Here is a 21094-nt window from a genome sequence, read left to right as displayed (position 1 = left end):
TGAAGATGTGGGAGCCTAAGCAACATACCAAGTGAAGTCATACACATTTCTATAGCTCCAAACACCCAAGTGCTTGATAGAATCACTCGGTGATTAGCGTAGGTGCTTTGTGAAGTGCTTAGGTTAGTTAGATCGCTATTGCGCTTGCTATATGTTATTCCTAATGAGTTGAGTGAGTTTAGAAAAACCCTTAAAACCCCTCGGATCTTGCGCGAGCCATTGTAATATTGTAGAGTGAGGCGAGAGTCTTACAAGACCACACCATCCGAGTTTGTGGTGTGTCCGCCACCGTGTACTGGAGAGAATGAGGCCCACGACGTTTTGGCTACAAGCTCGATAATTAAGACGGCAGGGAGCGTACGAGAGGAGCCAGAAGCGGAGCACCACTTGCGCGTGAAGAAGGTCTGCGGCTCTCTACAGAGCTACTCGTCTATGGTGCTTGCCCCTCGTGTGGGCTATCCATTGCATAGGAGTACCAAAGAGGATTAGTCGGGACCTTGCGCGGTTCCTGATACCTCGATAAAAATACCGACGTCGTCCACGGTAGTTTGCATCTCTACATTTGCTCTTTATCTTCCGTATTTACATTAAGTACTTAAATTTTAATATCTCCATTCTAGTTAGATTATTTAAGTGAATCTTGGGTTGCAAAACTCCTTTTGCAGGAGAGATAGCAATACTTAGGTAAAACTTAGTTTCCACAATCTAATTTACTCATTTGCATAGATTTTTGTTCTACGATTTATTTGTGACCTAATTTTGAGCGAGATTTCCAGAAGTCCTAATTCACCCTCTCATCCCCCCTCTTAGGTGTGTGTGTTCATTTCAAGGGGGCACATCTAGAAATTCTTTATTTTAAATCATGGTTTCACCAATACCACAGTTTTTGTGGTCTAAAAAACTTTGGTCTAGACCAAAGTTTTTCGCTGGCACATGGCTACTGTCTTGCCTTTTCTCCTTCCCTCCTATGCTGCAACCAAAATACTATGTCTCCAAACAGACATTGGATTAGATTGATGTAAAATATACCATGGTTGTACCATAATATTCGATAAACGTTGGTTTTGAAAATCATTATGCCTAAATCGATTGAGTCATCGCAATAGTAGTAATCCATCACTTCCTGAGCCACATGGACAACTTTATCTTCCTCCGCACGTAATCCTAATGATACTCAGATTCTCTACACGACCAGATTCTCCCCGCAGCTAGATTCTCGGAAAAGCTGATCAGAAAAAAGCTGAACCAAACAGGCCCTGCGAATACCAGCCAAACGTGTGATATCTACAAACTAACATCGGCCGTGTCTATGACATATGGGACCTGGTCAAATTAGCATGGATACAACTATATTTGTCTGGTATTTACTTCTAGTGACATATACATCCATCGGTTTCAAAAAAAACCCATTGCTACAATAGGGAGATAAATTGATCCATCACAATCGCTTGATGGCGCATCACGACCTTTAAATACAATCTCGGTAACCAACAAAAAAAATGTAAACGCCGCAGGTCTCCAACATTTGTGTTCACTAAATTTCACCTGTTCTAACAAATTTGCAGGCGACCTGCGGTCGCAAATCGATACAACTTTCATAGCAGCAAACGGCATTTTTTAGTCCCGGAGACCAGAGATGCAGTTCAGCTTCGGCTCACGTTTCCAAATCGTCCTCCTCAACGCAACACAACATCAGTTAGGACAGACAGTCTACAGCGCTCAATGAAACCAGAGTGCTGCTGGACCGGAGGGAAAAAGAAAAGCGCTGAAATACCAGCGGCATAAACATCACACAGGTCCCAACGCTGGAGACTGCAGTGCAGTCGATCTTCGCTCAATGTGCTCTCTCAGGCCCCGAACCGAATACTTCATTTTATACACAGCGATCGGACGTAGGAACAGCCTTGTCGAATCACAAGAACGGCGGCATCCTCTGTGACGGCGGCACAGCCTGATAGCTGTTCTCCGGGTGGCTTTGGCTCTGCGGCGGCATCCGCTCCCCAGCAGGCCTTCTGCTAAAGCCTCCATGCGCATGGTTCTGCACAGGGTTGAAGGTGCCCCACCAGTGAGACTCGCCTTCAGCGGGGATCCAGGGGAACGGAGCGAAGCCCTCCCGGCCCCATGCATTGTACGGCCGGTCAATGGGTCTAGAGATGCCCTCAGCGTCAGAGACGCTCCTGTTCATGGCGGCTCCAGGAGCGGAGAATCCATGGGGGCCTCCGATCTCACCTGAGGACGTCGCTGCGATGAACGATGTGATCGTCAAGGCTCTCGGCCTCACCCTTCTAGTGGTGGTAGGAGGGAACGGGCTGCCATGCACGGACGAGCGTTGGTACATGTGGCTGCCTCTTGCGGTCTCCGCCGCCGCCACCACAGCTGGAACCGACCCCAATGGTGGTGCCACCAAATTGCTCCCACTGCGAGGTGCTGGCCTGCAGTTTTTACACATCGTATAAGAGGGTAAGGGGAATTCGTGGTTTAACAAAGCGAAAAGAAAATCAGGCAAACATTTGTTCAAAGATTGAGGAAACGTAGTAGGTTAACAGAAAACTGCAAGGCCCTATGCTGTTCTTAGAGATCTTTTTTCTCGACAAACAAAGCAAGGGCACTAAAAGAATCCATTGGGAGTTGGAACTATAGAAAACATCCTGTAAAAAAACGAAGCAAAATTCTAATTTTAAGGTGCCTACAAGAAAAAGGAAAAGAGGTACTCGATGAATCTTGTATAATTCTTAACATATTCCTCTTATCGCCTAGTGCAACTATACTCTCTCGACGTATTGTCGTATTTTCTTGTGCATCGAAACCAGGGCTTTTCTTTTTTACTAGAGGATAAGCATGTGCCGCACGCACGCACAAGATATGGTTTTTGTGAGACGATAAGCTCTAGTACACAATTAATATATTGCTAAAACTTTATATTGTTGTTTATCATCTTAAATATATCAAATGGAAAAACTCAGGACTACAAAGTTGGAGGCAATAGTGGTAGCACGCAGAAAATAAAGGACAGGTTGGATCGGATCCTAGAGCACATGGATCGCCAGTACGTCCACTTGGGATCAATTGGCACCACGTATCAACAGATGACTGCAGCTCAACTCAGTAAACAAGGTGGGCTCCTGACATGCAGTGGGTGGCGGTGCAGCCGCTTGGTCTAACATCCAAGGAGACAGACAAGGTTGCTCATGGCTTATATGTCCCTCCGGTGAGGCCTTGGGTGGTTGTTGATGATATGCCTCTTTGGAACGATGAGGCAGCACGGCTTAATCAAGAGTTGTCGGTAGCACATACCACATCAGGGTGAGTAGGATGTGAAGGAATCAACTTGATCACTGTGCAGGTTGCCAAAAGCGAACTCACTGATGTTGATTACTCATGACCACATTTAGAGCTTGGAGTCATTGATGCAGGCCAAATGTTCGAGGAGATGCCTCTCAAGTAGAAACAACTCATAAAGAACATGTTATGCTAATGACAGCCACAATTCCTGGTATCGCTTCCTCGTACGCACTTGCTAAATGCATCAGAGTGGTCCTATGGGATGGCAGGTCATCTGAGTATCTGACATGGACCCAAACGATGGGTTACTGTGGCAATTAATTCACTATGGATTGCACTGGAGTGGTGAGAACAAATCAAGTTTCAAGCCTGTCATCATGGCTGTGCTCGCTCATGATAGCAGCAACTCATTCCCATTGGATGATGTCACAGATCTTGAGGATAATTTGCTTGATTAAAGACCTCTTGAAGCCAATGCGGCAGCTCAGGCTGAACTGAACATGTTCAGGGCTCATATGGAAACAAAGGTTGCTGCATGGGAACTGTTGAATGAGGCGCCTCATGCGGATGTGTGGAATGAGGGCATGCCATTTAACAATGAGACACAGGACAACTTACTACAATAAATGCCATGTGTAGCACAGAGGACCAAAGTCATGAAACGGCAAACGCCTCAGAGACAAAGGCTGTTGCAAAATAACAGTGCTTGTTCTGTCTTCCTGCAGCTTGGTCTAGACAAAGTGTACAAAGTTGGTGCACCAATTGTGATGGCTCCTCCGTCTTCCTAGAACATGGCATGGATGTAACAGAACAAATGTTTGTGGAAATCAAAATACTTGGTCAACTCTTCCGTTCTAAGGCCCAGGGTTTTAGTGCTGAGGAGGTATACAACATTCTTGACCAAGTGGGTGAAATATTGCTGCTCCCAGAGTACAGAGTGGGTCATGCAGACAAGAAGCCAGGTAGACCATGATGTGACACTGATCTATTGTTTGAAGTGATTTTGTCATCACTCCGTTTGGCTGCTGGTTGGCTGCAGCCGTTTGGGCTGATGAGCCACGGCACAGTGAAAATAAGTGCAGCGGTGCAGCCGAACGGCGTGATGGAGATACAGTGGTGTCAACCCAAGCAAATGTGAGCTACAGCTCAAGCCATACATGGCGAGACAATGGGATCCTGGAATCTGGGTGGCTAGTCATTGAGATGCAATTCATGGACATTGTTAAAGCCCATATATTCTTATCTGCCTATATATATGCTACAGTACCCAAGAGGGCCATTATCTCGCCTAATCAAGGTTAGTGACATGGTAACAGAGCAGGTCACGATTAGTGTTTCTTAGATTTTTTTTAAGCCACCATCGTCTCCTCCCGGCTGCCGTCGCGGTCTTCCTCCGCCGCCGTCGCGGCCCTCCCTCCACCTTCCTCCCGCCTGCGGGCTCATCTGTGCCGCCCCTGTCCACATCCGCCATTGCGGATCCCGTCCGCCGTCGCGCAGATCCGGCCGCTGCCCGTCCGCCGTCGCGGAAACCGTCCAGATCCGCGGCCGTCCTCGCGGATCCCGGCTGCTGCCCGTCCGCCGTTGCGGATCCCGCCCCTTCCCGCCTCTGCCGCGGGCGGATCTAGGCGGATCCCGCCCCTTCCCGCCTCTGTAGCGTGCGGATCTGGGCGGATCCCGCCCCTTCCCGCCTTTGCCGCGGGCGGATCTGGGCTTCCCGGCCGCCGCTCTCCGCCGTCCACACCTGCCTGCTGCGCCCAGCCGCGATTTCTTCCATCCCCGGCAGCCGTCGTCTGTCGTCCGCACCTGCCTGCTACGCCCGGCTGCCGTCCTCAGCCGTCGTCCGCCTGCTGCACGCACAAACAGTCATTGCAGAGGAGAAGATTTGTGCAACTGCCATCGACCCGATAATCACGCCGCAAACAGTCTGTGGATCCGGATCTGCGCTGCCATCTGCTGTGCCCTGCCTCGTCGCCATCTGCGCCGTGCGCCGGTGGCTGCCATTGCGGGCAGACTGTCCAACTCGGCTTCCGCGACCAGGACCTCCGTCAACTCGTCCAACTCGAGCTGCTTTCAGCTGCGGTTCCTCTGGTTTGTTTGGTTTCCGGTCTCCTGTTCTTCCTGATTTTCATTGAATTCAATATGGCGACAAATGCTATTGTGGTCAATATCACTCTTGATGGCCAAAATTATCCGGAGTGGGCTTTCTGTGTTGAGACTGCACTCAGGGGACATGGATTACTCTTTCATTTGACTGATGCGGCACCCGTACTTGCGGATGATCGTCGCAATGCTGTTGATATCAAAACATGGCAGCTTAATGATGGTAAAGTGATGGCTGCTATGGTGAACAGTGTCAAACCGTCTATGATTATGAGTTTGTCTAAATTTAAAACTGCTAAAGCCATCTGGTCTCATTTGAAGGAGCGTTTTGTTCAGGACAGTGGTGCTCTATTACACACTCTCATGCAACAGACACATGTTATTGAGCAAAATGATATGAGTATTGATGAGTACTACTTAGCCTTTGATCGTCTGATGAGTGCTTTGACATCTATGGTGCCTGCTTGTACTGTTGATCCGTGTCTGGCTCATAAGTTTATTGAGAAGTTCTTCACTTACAGATTTGTTATGGGCGTTCGGGCCAAGTTTGATTCTCTTCGTGCTCGTTTACTTCAGGGTTCTGACACTCTCACAATGGCTAAGGCGTTGTCTGATTTACTTGCTGAAGAGACTCGTCTTAATTCTCTGTCTTCTACTGGTACTAATACTCACAGTGTATTGGCTGCTGCCCAGAAACCTAAGAATGTGTTTAAGCCTTGTGATCATTGTGGCAAGACCAATCATCGATCTGAGCTTTGCTTTGTCAAGTTCCCTAAGAAGTTGACTGATTTCCGTGCACGACGTGGTGCTCGTGGCCGTGGTCCAGGACCATCTACTAGAGGCTCAGTTGTTGTTGCTGCCACTTCGTCCGCTTGTACTTCAGAGTCGGTCTGGGTACTTGATTCAGGAGCCTCCTTTCATGTCACATCTGATCAGTCAAAGTTGGCTTCTACTACACCTGTCACAGATGGTGCTTCAGTGCAGACAGCTGATGGTACTATATGCCACATAACTCATAAGGGTTCTCTTTGTGATCCACACTTTACAGTACCTAATATTTTCTTTGTTCCTGAGCTATCTATGAACCTTCTTTCAGTAGGTCAAATTACGGATCATAATTACTTTGTTGGATTTGATGACTCATCTTGTTTTGTACAGGACCTTCGCACAGGGGAAGTGATTGGGACTGGCCGTCGCCGTAGAGCTGCTCCTCGCCTCTACATCTTGGACTCTTTGCGGCTTCCTTCCTTGGCTACATCTCCAGCTCATGTGCTTTCAGCTACCCTTGCTTCTGTTGCGTCTTTTGCCCAGTGGCATCATCGTCTAGGTCATTTGTGTGGATCTAGATTGTCTACTCTAATAAAGTCAGGTTGCTTAGGTCATACTTCGGTTGAGTCTGATTTTCATTGTAAGGGTTGTCATCTTGGAAAACAATACAACTTCCATATTTTACTAGTGATTCTCATTCTGTTGAACCCTTTGATTTGGTTCACTCTGATATTTGGGGTCCTGCACCTTTTGTGTCAAAAGGTGGATATAGATACTATGTCATTTTTATTGATGATCATTCTCGCTACACTTGGATTTATTTCATGAAACACCGCTCTGAGCTGATTTCTATTTATAAAACCTTTGCTCGCATGATTCACACTCAATTTTCCACTCATATTAAAACCTTTCGTTCTGATTCTGGTGGTGAATATTTATCTGATACTTTCCGCCAGTTTTTGACTTCATAGGGTACTCTTGCTCAGCTTTCTTGCCCTGGTCTCATGCACAGAACGGTGTGTCTGAACGCAAACACCGTCACATTATAGAAACTGCTCGCACTTTGTTGATATCTTCTTTTGTCCCTTCACATTTTTGGGGTGAAGCAGTTTCTACTACGGTTTACCTCATCAATAGACAACCGTCATCCAAACTCTCTGGCAAAACACCTGGTGAAGTTCTTTTCGGAACTCCTCCACGATATGACCACCTTCGAGTTTTTGGATGTACGTGTTATGTACTATTATCACCTCGTGAACGTACTAAATTGGTTGTTTAATCTGTTGAGTGTGTTTTTCTTGGATACATCCCTGAACATAAAGGCTATCGGTGTTATGATTCATCTTCTCGTCGCATGTGTATTTCTCGAGATGTGAGCTTTAATGAAAACCAACCCTTCTTTTACAACTCTTCCACTCATTCTTCTTTTTATTCCACAGAGTCTACCTCCTTCATGAGCCTTCCTCCCATTTCTGAAACTTCATCAGTATCACCACCTACTGTTTCTACCCCAGATGTTCTTATTCCCATCACACCACCTTCCACTTCCACACCATCTCAGTCTTACTCTTCCAAATTACCTGTCACTCAGACTTACATTCGTCGTCCTCGCTCTACTCCCACGACCAGTCCTGATGATGATCCTGTTGCTAATACTTGTGCTAACAATGATGACTCTTATGTTGTTTTTAATCAGGGGTATCATCTTCGTGATCGTGTCACTATTGCAGCTCCAGAACGTTATGGGTTTCCCCATGCTGGTGCAGTCATTGCTGAACCATTATCTTATAAAGAGGCTTCTGGTATACCTGAGTGGCAGCTTGCTATGACTGATGAATTGAATGCCCTTCATCGCACATGTACATGGGATGTTCCGTTACCTACTGGTGCTGTACCTATCACGTGCAAATGGGTCTTCAAGGTTAAAACCAAATCTGATGGGTCTATTGAGCGATATAAAGCTCGTCTTGTGGCCAGAGGTTTTCAACAGACTCAGGGTATTGACTATGATGAGACTTTTGCACCTGTGGCCCATCTAACTACTGTTTGAGCTTTACTTGCTGTTGCAGCCTCATCTTCTTGGACTATCTCTCAGATGGATGTCAAAAATGATTTTCTTCATGGTGATCTACATGAGGAAGTCTATATGCATCCACCTCCTGGGATAGAGGTTCCATCAGGTCATGTATGTCGTCTCCGTCGAGCCTTGTATGGTCTTAAACAAGCTCCTCGTGCTTGGTTTGAGCGATTTGTTTCTATCACCAAGGCTTGTGGTTTCTATTCTAGTGATCATGATCCTGCATTGTTCATTCATGTTTCTTCACGAGGACGCACGTTGCTATTACTATATGTTGATGACATGTTGATTACAGGCGATGATCCAGACCATATTGCTCATGTGAAGGCATATCTGAGTAAGGAATTTCAAATGTCTGACTTGGGGGCACTCAATTATTTCTTGGGCATTGAGGTTTTGCAGACTCAAAATGGTGGCGTTTCTTGTGACTCGCTTACGCCTCTTCACTGTGACAACACTGGAACTATACAAATTTGTCATGATCCAATGAAGCGTGAACTCACAAAACACATTGGTGTTGATGTATCATTCACTAGATCTCATTGTCATCAGAAGACCATTGATCTTAAATATGTGCCCTCAGAATTACAGCTTGCAGATTTCTTCACAAAAGCACAAACTAGGGCACAACATCAGTTTCATCTAATCAAACTCAATGCTTCAAATCCTCCACTTCCGCCTTGAGTTTGACAGGGGTTGTTAAGGCCCATAAAGCCCATATATTCTTATCTGCCTATATATATGCTACAGTACCCGAGAGGGCCATTATCTCGCCTAATCAAGGTGAGTGACAGACATGTCATGGGGACAAGCAACATTGGCAACCATCATAAATCTATCGTGACTTTCGTGAGGGCATCTTCATATTCCTCCTCATCACCGGTAGCCACGGGGTGTGACACCAAAAAGGTGGTGAAGCAACCACCAAGGATGCAGCCTGAAATGGAAAGCCCAACAGCCATGCCAACATCATCAGCCTAGCAGAAGCCTTGCCCAAAATGGAAAAACCAACATAAATGTGATCCCAATAGGGCTAGCTTTGCCCATACAGGACTCTCCAACAAAGATGGCCCCCTCAGCCAGATCCGTGTGGCTTTGTACCCCTCAATTCCTGGTGCTAGTGGCCTGAGTAGTGGAGGTTGGAGAAGAATGCCTAGCTGCACCCAAGGTTGTCTGTCGCCAGCTGCGGCAGTAAAGATTGTTGTGGAGTCATCACTTTCTGTTTCTGTAATCCTTGTTACTCAGAAAACCTCATTAATCTCTCTTCTAATGCTCCAATTTTGTCTATTGTTTTGATTCGCAGCAAGTAGAGACTAGATTGCGTCTCAATCATATGATTCTTGTTGCTTGACCAGATCGTAGGGCAGGGTTTAAAAGTGGGATTTCTTGATATTTATGTCTGAAATTGGTTGGTCAGGTTCAAATCTTGCCTTATTTTTTGTTAGAAAAAGAAATGAAAGGAACAAATAAGGCCATGGTTAATCCTACACTTCATGGATAGGAACAACAAAGCCTTTTAGTCCCAAACAAGTTAGGGTAGGCTAGAGTTAGAACCCAATAGAACCCAATCAAGGTTCGGGCACATGAATAATTGTTTTCCATGCACTCATATTCAAGGCTAAATCTTTGTGTACATTCCATCCTTTTAAGTTTCCTTTTAACATCTCTTCTCATGTCTACTTCGGTCTTCCTTTCTTCCCATTGCTATCGCGTCTTAGGATCCCACTACACATTGGTGCCTTTAGAAGTCTTTGTTGAACATGTCCAAACCATCTCAACTGATGTTGGGCAAGCTTTTCTTCAATTGGTACTACTCATAGGCTATCATGTATATCATCATTCCGGACTCAAACACTTCTTGTATGGCCCATAGTCATAAGAAACGGGTACGGTGGTAGCGACCCTCGACCCAGAAACGTCGTCCCCGACCCAAAAATGCGGGGTCATTTTTGTTACCACCATGTAAAAACCTCTCACAGGTAGCGTACCACGTCCCTCGACCCCGTTCCTCGACCCGGGAACTTTGTGACTATGCCACTATGGTATGGCCACAAAACCAACGCAGCATACGCATTTCTGCAACACTCATCTATTTAACATATTGTCTTCATGTAGGCCAACATTATGCACGATACAACATATTCCTATAAAACTTGCCTTTTAGCTTATATTGTACCATCTTGTCATATAGAACACCAAATGCTTGACACCACTTAATCCACCCTACTTTTATGTAACACCCAAAATCTTAACTTGTGATTTAAGGAAATCCTTTGGAGAAAAAAATAATAATAATCAAAATAAGTACCCTTGATAAATAATTGAACTTTAGAATTCACCCTTTCTAAAGTAAATGATCATAATAGAATAATATTAGCTAAACCATATCCTAACAAAGATTAGACATTGGAAAAAAATTCGATCAAAACAAAGGAATATGAACTTTGGGATACCTTTAAATTGAGTACACACCCAAAATAATATCCCATGTAATAAATGTGGTGTGAATTTCATTACCTAAATAAGATAATAATAAGAAAGAAATAATATTATTGCGGGTTGTAGAAGTATTATTCATATTAGATTTGTGTTTGATATTTGAAGCTGAAGTTCAAACAGAAATTTTAAATTTGAATGGAAGTTTTGAATTTGGAAAACAAAGGATAAAAGAAGAAGAAAAAAGAGAAAGACCCCCTCCCTGCCGTGTGGGCCGAATTCCCTGGTGTGCGGCCTAGCTTGCCCAGATGCGTGGATGGGCGCCGACCTACGGTCCCCACCGGTCAGCCGGCTAGCATCCTCCGCTGACCGCGCCACTGCACCGTTGGGTGGCCTGCATGTCAGTCTATCACACCTGAGAACACGCGCCGACAGGTGGGCCCGCCCTGTCAGCACGTGCACGGTTGCCGTTCGCTGGCGAGTGGGACCGTGTTGTCGGGGTCGTCCTCCTCTCTAGCTCATGCTGGAGGTTGTTGCGTGCTCAGTCGAATCCGCCGATGTCGCCTGTGGTCTTGCGCTGGTTGTTGGGATCTTGTGTCCAAGGTATAAAACCCAACCGGACCGCACCCCCCTGGACCCTCCCAAGCCAAGCCAAAACTCTGTGGGATCGCCGGGAACCAAGAGTAGAGAGAGGATAAGGAGAGGGGGAAGTAAGCGCCGCCGCCGTGAATTAGCGCGATTGGGGATCCGGGTAAAGCAAATTTCTTGTCGGTGCTTGGAGGGCGCGGCTGAGCCACTCTACGTCGTGACCAACAACCACTATAGCGTCAACTCCGGTAAGCTCCCTCCCATGTGGGTCTGCTTTGTTCTCTTCACGGTATAGAGCACGTTCGTCGTCAGTTTGGAGCTCTGGTGCGCTGCGTTGGTGCCCTCCGGGCATGGCGCCGCCGCGGGTGAACCTGCGCCGCCACTCTGGGTTATCGGGTGTGGAAGACACGTGTGTGGCGTCGGATTGATCTTCAACAGTGGAGATTAGGCGCCAGATACCTCTTTGTGTACATTAAATCTATGCCATAGATCGGTTATCGAAGGGCTAGGGCTAACTCGCGTCATGGAGAACTCCTGATCGTGGATCTCTGATCGCACGATCAATATAGTGTATCGGTTCGTTTATAGGCGGATATAATCTGGGCTGTGTGTTTCCGATCCAACGGCTCCTAATGTGTCATACCCCTTCGACCGCGCTAAAGTGCAAATGAGCCCCTCGGTTTTCAAAGAACCAACCCGTCGTCCATTCTGAGTGTAAAGTATTTACCATAGTGCCCTGGTTTCTTATGAAACGACCCATGAACTCTTCTGAAATAGTAGCTGCAGCCCAAAGGTTAAATAAAATGAGTAAAATTAATATAGAAAATGATTTTTAGTATAAAAATAATTCAAGAAACTTGTTTAATTCATAAGTGATTCATTTTAACTCCTTTTTGATCCATTCCAGTTGCATTAAATTCAAAATAATATTGTTCATCATCTAGTAACTTTATTTTGTTATGAAACATAGGATAAAATTTTGCACTTAACTTGTTTATTATCTAACACTTAAATCTTCGGAAAATCATAACTCTTTAACCGTATCTCCGAATTTAGTGGTTCTCGAACCTAGGATCTAGTTACGAGGCGTAGAATATTATTATGCAGTTTGTGCTTATGTTTAGTGTGATGTTAATTTTGTCTATACCATGTTTGCTTGTATTGCTACGCCTAGCAGCGAGGTTGCGAGTCACTTCAAGAACAAGTTGGTACATGTGATCTCGAGTCTAAGGCAAGTTGTGCCCTTGATCACTCCTTTTTACCTAATAATGTTCGTTGTTAATCATTGTGGCATGCTCAGGTTAATTTGATGGGACCTAATAGGTTTTCCTAGCATTGTTTATCCCCCACCTTGCAAACAGATGAACTATTGGGTAGATTTGCTATTGCTCTAACTGGTTTTGGGAAACTAATGTTTTATTATGATCATGTTCCAATTATGTTGTTGTTTAATTATTGTTCATGATAAGATCATATTGTTAATTGGAACATGGAGAACCACCCGGGAAAACAGTGCTACCACAAGGGTAGAATGGGACGCCCTAGGCCAAGTAATTAGTAAAGCTAGGGAGGGATTACATTACCCAGGTAGGGGCAAGCAGTGAAGCGTCGCTGCTAGAGTATAGGGAGGTCCTCGGGTCGAACTGTCTATAAAACTTTTCGGACGAGGGACTCCTATGCTTCCTTCGTCCTGAATCCGTAGCGGGTTTTCTCGAACTAGTGGAACTTTGGAAAGGCCTCGTATTGCTACCCTGCCTCGCTTCTTTGGTAGAGGTGTATGGGGTCCGTACAACCCCATGGCTAGGGCTAGACGAAATGCTCGTGGCTCGTTGGCTCGCTCGATTGATGCTCGGCTCGGATCGGCTCGTTTGAAATTTTTCACGAGCTGAGCTGACATCCTAGCTCGGTTCGTTAACGAGCCAGCTCGCGAGCTAAACGAGCTACCACATTCCAGCAAAACGAAACTATATGCATATCATTTATGGAATAATTGATGAACGTGTTCTATGTATGTGAGGTGTCTATGGCCTATGATTTAAACTAATGATTAGTGAACTATGTCTATGGCCTATGATCCTCAACTGTTGTCCGGAATGGAAGCCTTGCCAATTCTCCGAGTAGGTTGCTGTGAAGCGGTGGTCCAAATCGGAGTTGGCATAGCTGCTTGAAACGCCCCCATGATAGGGGTAGTTGAGTAGTTCGTCACGCAGGAGCTGGTTGTACCAAGTATGGGCGACGTCGAGCATGTGATATGAAGCTAACCAGACTTTCTCCTCTTCCAACGTGCGATGTCCCTCGAAGAATTGTTCACACCGAGTTAACCAGTGCATGGGGTCTTCCTTGCCATCAAAGGTTGCAAACTCCAAGCGGTGGAAACGAAGAACACCAGCATATGACGGTGGAGAGAGCACTGGTATGGTGTGCGGTAATAGGGGAAAGGATGGGGTGGGCGAAGTGGTGTGTGGGATGGTGGTAATGATGGAATGGGTGATGGTGAATGTGGTAACGGCAGCACATGCAGTGGAAGTGAGGTGGTGGTGTGTGCTGGTGCGGATATGGTGGTGGGTGGTGGTGGGAGGGAGCCATCGGCCGCTGTCATGGACGGTGGCAGTCCGCCATATCCAGGCATGCCGTAGGGGCAGTCTGGTGGCGGCGCCATGCCCGATGTTCCGGGGGTGGATTCAACCGCGGCAATGCAGGAGGACATCTGCGTGGCGAAGAGCCCCAGTTGGCGCTGGACTTCGGCAAGGGCGGTGGTGATCGTTGCCAACTCTGACGGCTGGGCAGTGGACGCAGCACTGTCGTCGGCGTTGGACCCCGGCATCTCTGATACCAAATTGGTAGACTTGGTCCGGCTGCGCAGGTTGTAAGAGTGGCTACTGGAAGAAGGCTTGGAGAGGCGAGACTGGAAGGACGTCGTGCTAGCGCCCGGAGTGTGGTGGAACACAGATGAGACGAGGAAGAACACAATGGGAGGCAAGACTCAATCCTTCTTTGATTGGTCTTTCCTAATTACAGACTAGAAGCATAGAGGGCTTATAATATTGTCCGGCCTAACAGGACTTCCTCCTTTTAAGGGGATCTAAACAAACTACCTTTATTTAAGGAAATCTACACAACTCTAGCTATCTTATCTGAGTACTTATCTGCTCAGCCTAGCTTATCTTCCCCTGGCTGCTTAGGCCGGCGCCCATAAACCTTTCCAGTTATAACAATCCATCACCAAGGCAAAAAAGGTAAGGGCTCAAAGCTGATCCTTGATCTTGATGTAGTCCTATTCTAATCGGGAAGTCATTCATGTCCCCACTCCCCAACACTTGTTCCGAGACAGAATACACATGCGCGCACGCACACACACATATGAGAATAAAAGGTCAATATGCCTATTTTTGTTGGGTCACCATATAAACTTTTTTGTTGAAAATTTAATGATATGTTATCTTTTCTTTAGGCTGTTGAGAAACTTGTTTTGCCTGTGTCAACTATCTTTTGTCTGTGATTTTACTGTTCGTACCTTCACTATGTACGCTAACCAATATTGCTATTGTGTTTCTTCAATATGGAAACATTGTATTATTATTTCATTCTAGTTGTAGTTGCTGTCATTTATGTTGAACTGTTTGAAACTGTTGTTTTTATTATTGTTTAGACAACATATTTTCTATATAGATTGTGCAAAAGTAACATGCTCCTTAGTTTTGCTCTAGCTTCACCATGAATTGAGGTGGAGCATAGTTTTGACTGTAAAATGGAGAATGTTTAGAAAATATATAAATGCGAGACCACTATATTTAAATGATACAGACATAGTTAAACACAAGACCATATATTTAAATGATACAACCTACTTAAAATCAGATTCATGAATTGGGCATACCTATGGATTAGGGGATGATGATGTGCATATGATCTGAATCTCTGTTGGCTGCCACTGTCATATCTTGGTAGTCCTATACCAAATGGAGTCATAGAATACTCAGGAATTCCTGATACAGGAAGATTACTCAAATGTCTGTGCTCACTGTCATGATTTATTGACTCAATCGCATGGAAAAGTTGAGCATTATTCAAATCAAGAGTGGCATGGCCTTCCAAGCCAGTTGCATGCCGACGAAATGAAGTGCTTTCAGCACCAGGATTAGATGTAGAAGGCACATGAACAGGATGCAGAAAACCACGCAGGGCAAGATATGGGCAAACAAGTGAACTGCTTGCAGCACTTGAGCGATCTCCAGTTGTGTGATCTTCATAAAAGGGAAATATCAATGCAGTACAAAAGAAAGAACTTTAAGAGGTTTAGGGTTTAGGTCAAAACGCTTACAAGTAAGCTCAGCTTCACGCTCCCTACAAAACAAAATATAGGTTAAATTAAGAACTTGAAAGAAGGAAACATTATTTTAAGAACATGAGTTTCCATATATGAAATTACCATAAAAAAGCAAGAGCTGTTTTTAGCAAAAGCATAGTAATCCGGATTTAGCAACTAATTGTCACACATGAACTAAGGTGCTGTTTGGTTGGGTGTTTTTGGCCCGTAATTGACTTGCACCGCAATCTGTTACCGATAATTCACGTTTGGTTGGGTTGGGCTGTAACAGACCATGGCGGGATCCATTTCTGGCCTATAGAACATCGATACCACTCTCCTCCGGGTTGTTAGCAGATATATCTGCCATGGGCTCTCCTGCCATACAGGCACAGGCTTCCCTACCATACAGACGCGGGCACTCCTGCCATATAGGCACAGACAAACTTGCCTTATTATTGCTGCCACATATAGGAGGCTATAGACGCAATCCCTCTATTCAGGGGTAGAGATAGGATCCCTCTAATCAAGGAGATCTCAGGGTATTGTTTCCATAAACCTGAGATCTCCTGCTCCTCTCTATCTCTATATATATGCGCACCTGTACTCCTCTGATTATCAATACAGATAGCAGCCATATTGCTATCATGGTATCACGAGCTCAAGTTCCTATCCTCCTTCCGCTGCCCTAGGCGCAAACCTCAGGCTGCGCACCTCCTCCCCCTCTGAGTGCCACCTCTAGGCTGCGCCTCCTCTTCCCTCCCCTCTGTGCGCCACCTAGGCAGCGCCCTCCCCTAGCCATGGCTGGTCTGGAACCGCCGCCACCACCTATCGTCGACGACGCTGCGGCATAGACAGTCGTTGAGCATGAAGCATGCCTCCAGGCTGCCGCCCGGCGCGATGCAACACTCACCCAAGCTCTTCAGGCAGAGCAGGAGGCGGACACCACGGCTCAGGAGCGCGACGTGGCTGCCGAACGCGTTCGCTCTGCTCTGCATTCGTCCCCCAGCAGCGGAACCAGCACTCGCCTGGACACCTAGTCACCTTTTAGACACTGCCTCACGCGCAGCCACAACCTCCCTACGCACATGCAGCTTGCATTGGCAGATTCAAGAAGGGTGAAGAGGTGGAGGGGTATGCACCGCTTTGATCAGTGAAGCCACCAGCAACGTGGAGCAATCACTAGCACAAGTGCAGACACGAGTGGCGCTGAGTAGAACCAGAGCAACTCAGGCAGGCTAGTGTCAAGGTCATGTGCCGCATGTCGACACCAGCAGAGAAGCTCATGTTACCACTGCTCGCAACCACCGCTGTGCATCTGCCTCCACCGCTGCCGCCGGAGATGCCCAACATGGCAGCAACCACTCACCCCACCGCAACAGGTAACAAATGAGCACTTCTGGGACCGCGGACCTGTGTGGATCGACCTTAGCAGCAACTATGTGGCTCAACCTTCGCTTCCAGGACCAGGAGGCAACAACGCTGCGGCAGATGAACAAGGAAAAAGAGGGAAGGAAGATGGACACTATCTTAGCTGGTGTGAGAAGATAACGACAAGAGAGAGAAAAATGTCAATTATCCCCACCTCTCGTCAAATCAGATGCATGAGTATAACGGTCTTTGCAATTTGCTAGTTAAGAATCACGATTTCATAATCGCAATCGGCCAATATAGACCAAAACGGTGTAATAGACGAAGGCAAAAAATGATACCAATTACCAAGACATATTCAGTGACTAATATCAGGTGCCACAATACAACTTCTGCATGCATGGGTGGTGGCACACGCATGCATGCAGCGCTGGATGCTTCAGCTTCTCCAGCTGAGTTAATGCACACAGAGATCAAAGCAAGTAAGCAACACACCTAATAAAATGAACTCACAGTTTTTGCTGTGTCACCTAATAAAACAGACCGGAGGGAGTACCACCTAATCTCAGTGTCCCACATCAAAACTTGCCTATGGCAAAATAGGCACTCTCTTCTGAATATAAGGAAGATGGCATCCTCATTCTTGCTTCTCAATCATTAAAAACATGATGCAAAACCCCATCCAATCAAAGATAAGGAGTACTTACTCAAACATGGATGCTAGCCGGGTGAATCCACTAAAGGGGCACCATTGAAATCCAAAAGGCTGTGAATAAAGACAATGGGATAATGAGAAATAGGAAACATCAAATCATGACAGGTGGTAATGATGTACCAAGACTGCAAAATGTGTCTTCTAGCGGCATTTTCAATATACCCTCCTTTCATTTTTTATAACATGTAGTTTGAATGTTGAACTTCATGCTTTGACCAACAATTATACCAATGACATCAGTCATGTGCCACAAAGATAGTGTTAAGTTGTCTCCAACGGCTTACCCATCCTATCCCACATCTCATCTCCTATTTCAAACTTTACTCTGACAATAGTGCAATCTACAGTGCAAAACAGTGTTTTGCACGTCCATATGCACAATCTGCTGGAGACAACCTTAGGTTCACAAGAGGTGTTGGACTGCTGACAGACTTGCTAAAAGAGGTCTTGATTATCCTTCCAAGTGCCCATTATGCGATCAAGAAGCTGAAACCTTGGACCATCTCTTAGTGTCTTGTGTTTTCTCAAGGGATATCTGGTTCAAGCTGCTAAGACAAGTAGGGCTGCAAGTGCTCGCCCCATAGCCAGGTTTGCCCTCCTTCATGATATGGTGGGAAGAAGCTGCAGGGTCTGTCAATGGACCTATTAAGAAGGGGCTAAATCTCTCATTGCCCTAGGAGCTTGGATCATCTGGAATCATCGAAACAAATGTATCTTTGATGGTTGGACCCCCACTGTTTCTCTAGCTCTTAGATTAGGTAGGGAAGAGAGATTGATGTGGGAGATGGCTGGGGCCAAGGGCCTCTCTTATTGGTGGTCTCCTCCCTTGATGCTTAGTTCTAAGGGGAAGGTTTTTTGGTCAGCTGTGTAGTGTAGTTTGCTAGATGGATCTTTTCTGGTTTCTGAGTTTTCGACCTCCGTAAGGAAGTCCTTGTACCTGGTCTTCTTTAGACCTTTTTCTCTCTCTTCTTAATATAATGGGGCATAGTTCTCTTGCGCTTTTCGAGAAAAAAGCCTTAGGTTCATATTCAAAATCTCTTGGTGATGATTATGAATTTATGATATTTTAAACTAGTACCAATAAAATATTATAGGGAAATGTTACCATCAAACACGATTTGCACAGTTAAACTACTCCCTAAAAAGAGGGAGAACAAGCTACCAAAACATTGTAAGCCAGCGGCACTACAACACATGTTCTAGTTAGTGCCTATAATATACAAATAACAGACTAAAAAGATGAGTACTCATGAAACAGAATCAACAGAAATGTAAGTTAGTACTTTCATGACCTAAATGTGTATCTACTCAAAGATGTGCACTTACAAGCTCGGAGGTGATATCATAGTTGTCACTGGTCACCCAGCCACCCATATCAATATCAACAGAGGCGCGATGTCCGCTTGCATAAAGCCAGCGACCTTTCTCAATCTTCCGACAGTTAGGGCATTGCATCGCTCCTTTTGCATTGAATGCAGACCCAATACAATCTGGCAACAAAATCTTGATTAGTTCAGCAATCTGCGTAAGGTATCATAATGTATTTTTCATGCACATTATCGCATAAACACACAAGGGTGAGGGGACAGAGACATTCTTGGAGATAAGTGGAAAAAAACTGATGTGACAATAGAACTGTGCTGTTGGTGTTCAAGTTGAACTAAAATTGGTGCTTGACAAAATTGCTAAGGCATGATTTAAAGGTTTGTTTGGGCATCAGTTAAAAATATTCACTTGCATAACTACATGATGAGAAGTTGTGGTTGATAACTGAGGATAATCAGGTTCATTTTCATTCAATTACATATGTAGCAATTTGACCTGTATAAGATTAATCAATTATGTACAGGCGTGTGAGAAAATATTAAATTCAGTGCATATAAATTTCAATGGAGAATTAAAACCTAAGTCCTCAAATCCCTAATCACAATATGTTATTTCGTTGTTCGATCAAATTTTCCAATAAACTCAGAATGTATTTCGCGCTGTAAATGTCAATCAAATGACTTGCACAGGGAACCAATCCATCATTTAGCAAAGTTAGGTATCACAAGACATCAGTTCAGTTTTGCAAACAACCTAAGTCGGTTAAAACAAGCATAAACTTAAAGGATGGGCAGCATTAGAAGCAACTAACAGATCAGATAGAAGAAATTTGAGAAGTTGGGTCATAGGAATTTTAAATTTGCATCACACGAGATGAAGCTCCCATTTTTTTCTAAATTTGCTCTAGGGAAGTACTCAGTACTTAACACAAGGTGTGACCTGAATGGGAAGAACAAGACCCAAAGGTCCGAACCTTTGATGTTGTCCCTGCTTTCAAAAGCCGTTATAGGCCTAATAACAACTAAGCTAAATCACGACAACCCTCAAGGCAACAGGCCAACCGCTAGTGAAGCAACCTAAATTACCGCTAAATCCAAGCCTCGGATTCGCAAGTCAACCTGGAGCTCCAATTATGCAGGAACAGCACTACTTGCTCTTACACGTGCAGTTTTCACTCCCATCAGCATCAGCATCATCAGGCTCACCATCCGAACATGTGTCAGAGCATCTCCGTTATTAAGTCTGAACCACGTCGACGACGCTATGAAATCCTGGAAAACGACACATCAGAATTCCTCTTCTACGCCAAATTCAGCCTCTTTTACGGCAAATTACGCCGGTGACGCACGCTACCCGACCAAGGCGGCCATCACAGGCAGATCCGGATGACGAAAAAACGTAGCCCAGCAGCGGCGCGGGGGATCCGACCTAGGTGGAACTCGTGTCCGCATTGTAGCTTGGCGACGGAGCGACCAGCGCTGCGGGCGAGCACCGCATCCAGGCAGATTGAGCAGGCCGCGGCCCCGCCCCCGCCGCCGTCCCCGGGCGCCTCCGCCGACGACGCTGGCGGTGACCTCTCTAGATCCATCTGCGCCCCGCCCCACCCCCGCTCTGCCTGATGATTCTCTTCGTCGCAGCGGAGGCGCTCGTGGGCGTGGGGGACCGTGAGCTTGCACGAGAACGACAGGACAGGAGAGGGTAGGGACGCTGTGAGCCCTGGGCAAAAAACCCGTAACCCGAAACCCGAACCTGGAATACCTGAACCCGGAATACCCGAAACTCGAATTTTGTTCAGGAATTTCGGGTAGCAACTTGCAAAACCCAAATTTAGTTCAGGTAATTTGGGTATCACAATAGAGTACCCGAAATACCTGAATTACCCGAACTTTCATGTGTCATGTACTCATATCATGCTTAATTATTAATTTGTACATTTATAAATATGTGTATGTGTGCATAACTTGTGATTGTAGATTGCTTGTGTTTTATATGTCCATGTATATCATTATTCAAACTATATTTTTATACTAATTTAATAGGGTGTATGTATTTTTATGAAGCCGACACAATAGTTTGGGTAGTTCGGGAATACCCGAACCCAAAATTTCGGGTACCCGAATTTTCG

At 45.6% G+C, this 21094-nt stretch overlaps 2 protein-coding genes across 13 annotated transcripts; one reads left to right on the top strand and one right to left on the bottom strand.

Moving 5' to 3' along the window:
• Positions 1 to 1334: 1334 nt before the first annotated feature.
• On the bottom strand, positions 1335 to 20686 carry LOC100216604 (putative RING zinc finger domain superfamily protein). 12 transcript variants are annotated; one of them, XM_035966694.1, is made up of 7 exons: positions 20328 to 20648; positions 20130 to 20240; positions 18970 to 19133; positions 17636 to 17694; positions 15573 to 15595; positions 15129 to 15495; positions 1335 to 2432 (listed from the first exon to the last, which is right to left on the bottom strand). In XM_035966694.1, the coding sequence occupies exons 3-7, from the start codon at positions 19096 to 19098 to the stop codon at positions 1913 to 1915; spliced, it is 1098 nt and encodes a 365-aa protein (XP_035822587.1). In that variant the 5' UTR covers positions 19099 to 19133; positions 20130 to 20240; positions 20328 to 20648; the 3' UTR covers positions 1335 to 1912. The 12 variants fall into 12 exon arrangements, with proteins under 12 accessions (XP_035822587.1, XP_035822584.1, XP_008676654.1 ...); XM_035966691.1 differs by having other exon boundaries at positions 20055 to 20240; positions 20328 to 20645; XM_008678432.3 differs by having other exon boundaries at positions 20088 to 20240; positions 20398 to 20627.
• On the top strand, positions 2449 to 6836 carry LOC103654416 (uncharacterized). Its single transcript, XM_008681250.3, has 2 exons — positions 2449 to 6376; positions 6541 to 6836. The coding sequence occupies exons 1-2, from the start codon at positions 5422 to 5424 to the stop codon at positions 6582 to 6584; spliced, it is 999 nt and encodes a 332-aa protein (XP_008679472.1). The 5' UTR covers positions 2449 to 5421; the 3' UTR covers positions 6585 to 6836.
• Positions 20687 to 21094: the final 408 nt, after the last annotated feature.

This window comes from Zea mays, chromosome 4, assembly GCF_902167145.1.
Source record: "Zea mays cultivar B73 chromosome 4, Zm-B73-REFERENCE-NAM-5.0, whole genome shotgun sequence".
NCBI classification, from domain to species: domain Eukaryota; kingdom Viridiplantae; phylum Streptophyta; class Magnoliopsida; order Poales; family Poaceae; genus Zea; species Zea mays.
Note: the sequence above shows the minus strand (reverse complement) of the source record. Positions and strands in the feature narration are given on the sequence as shown.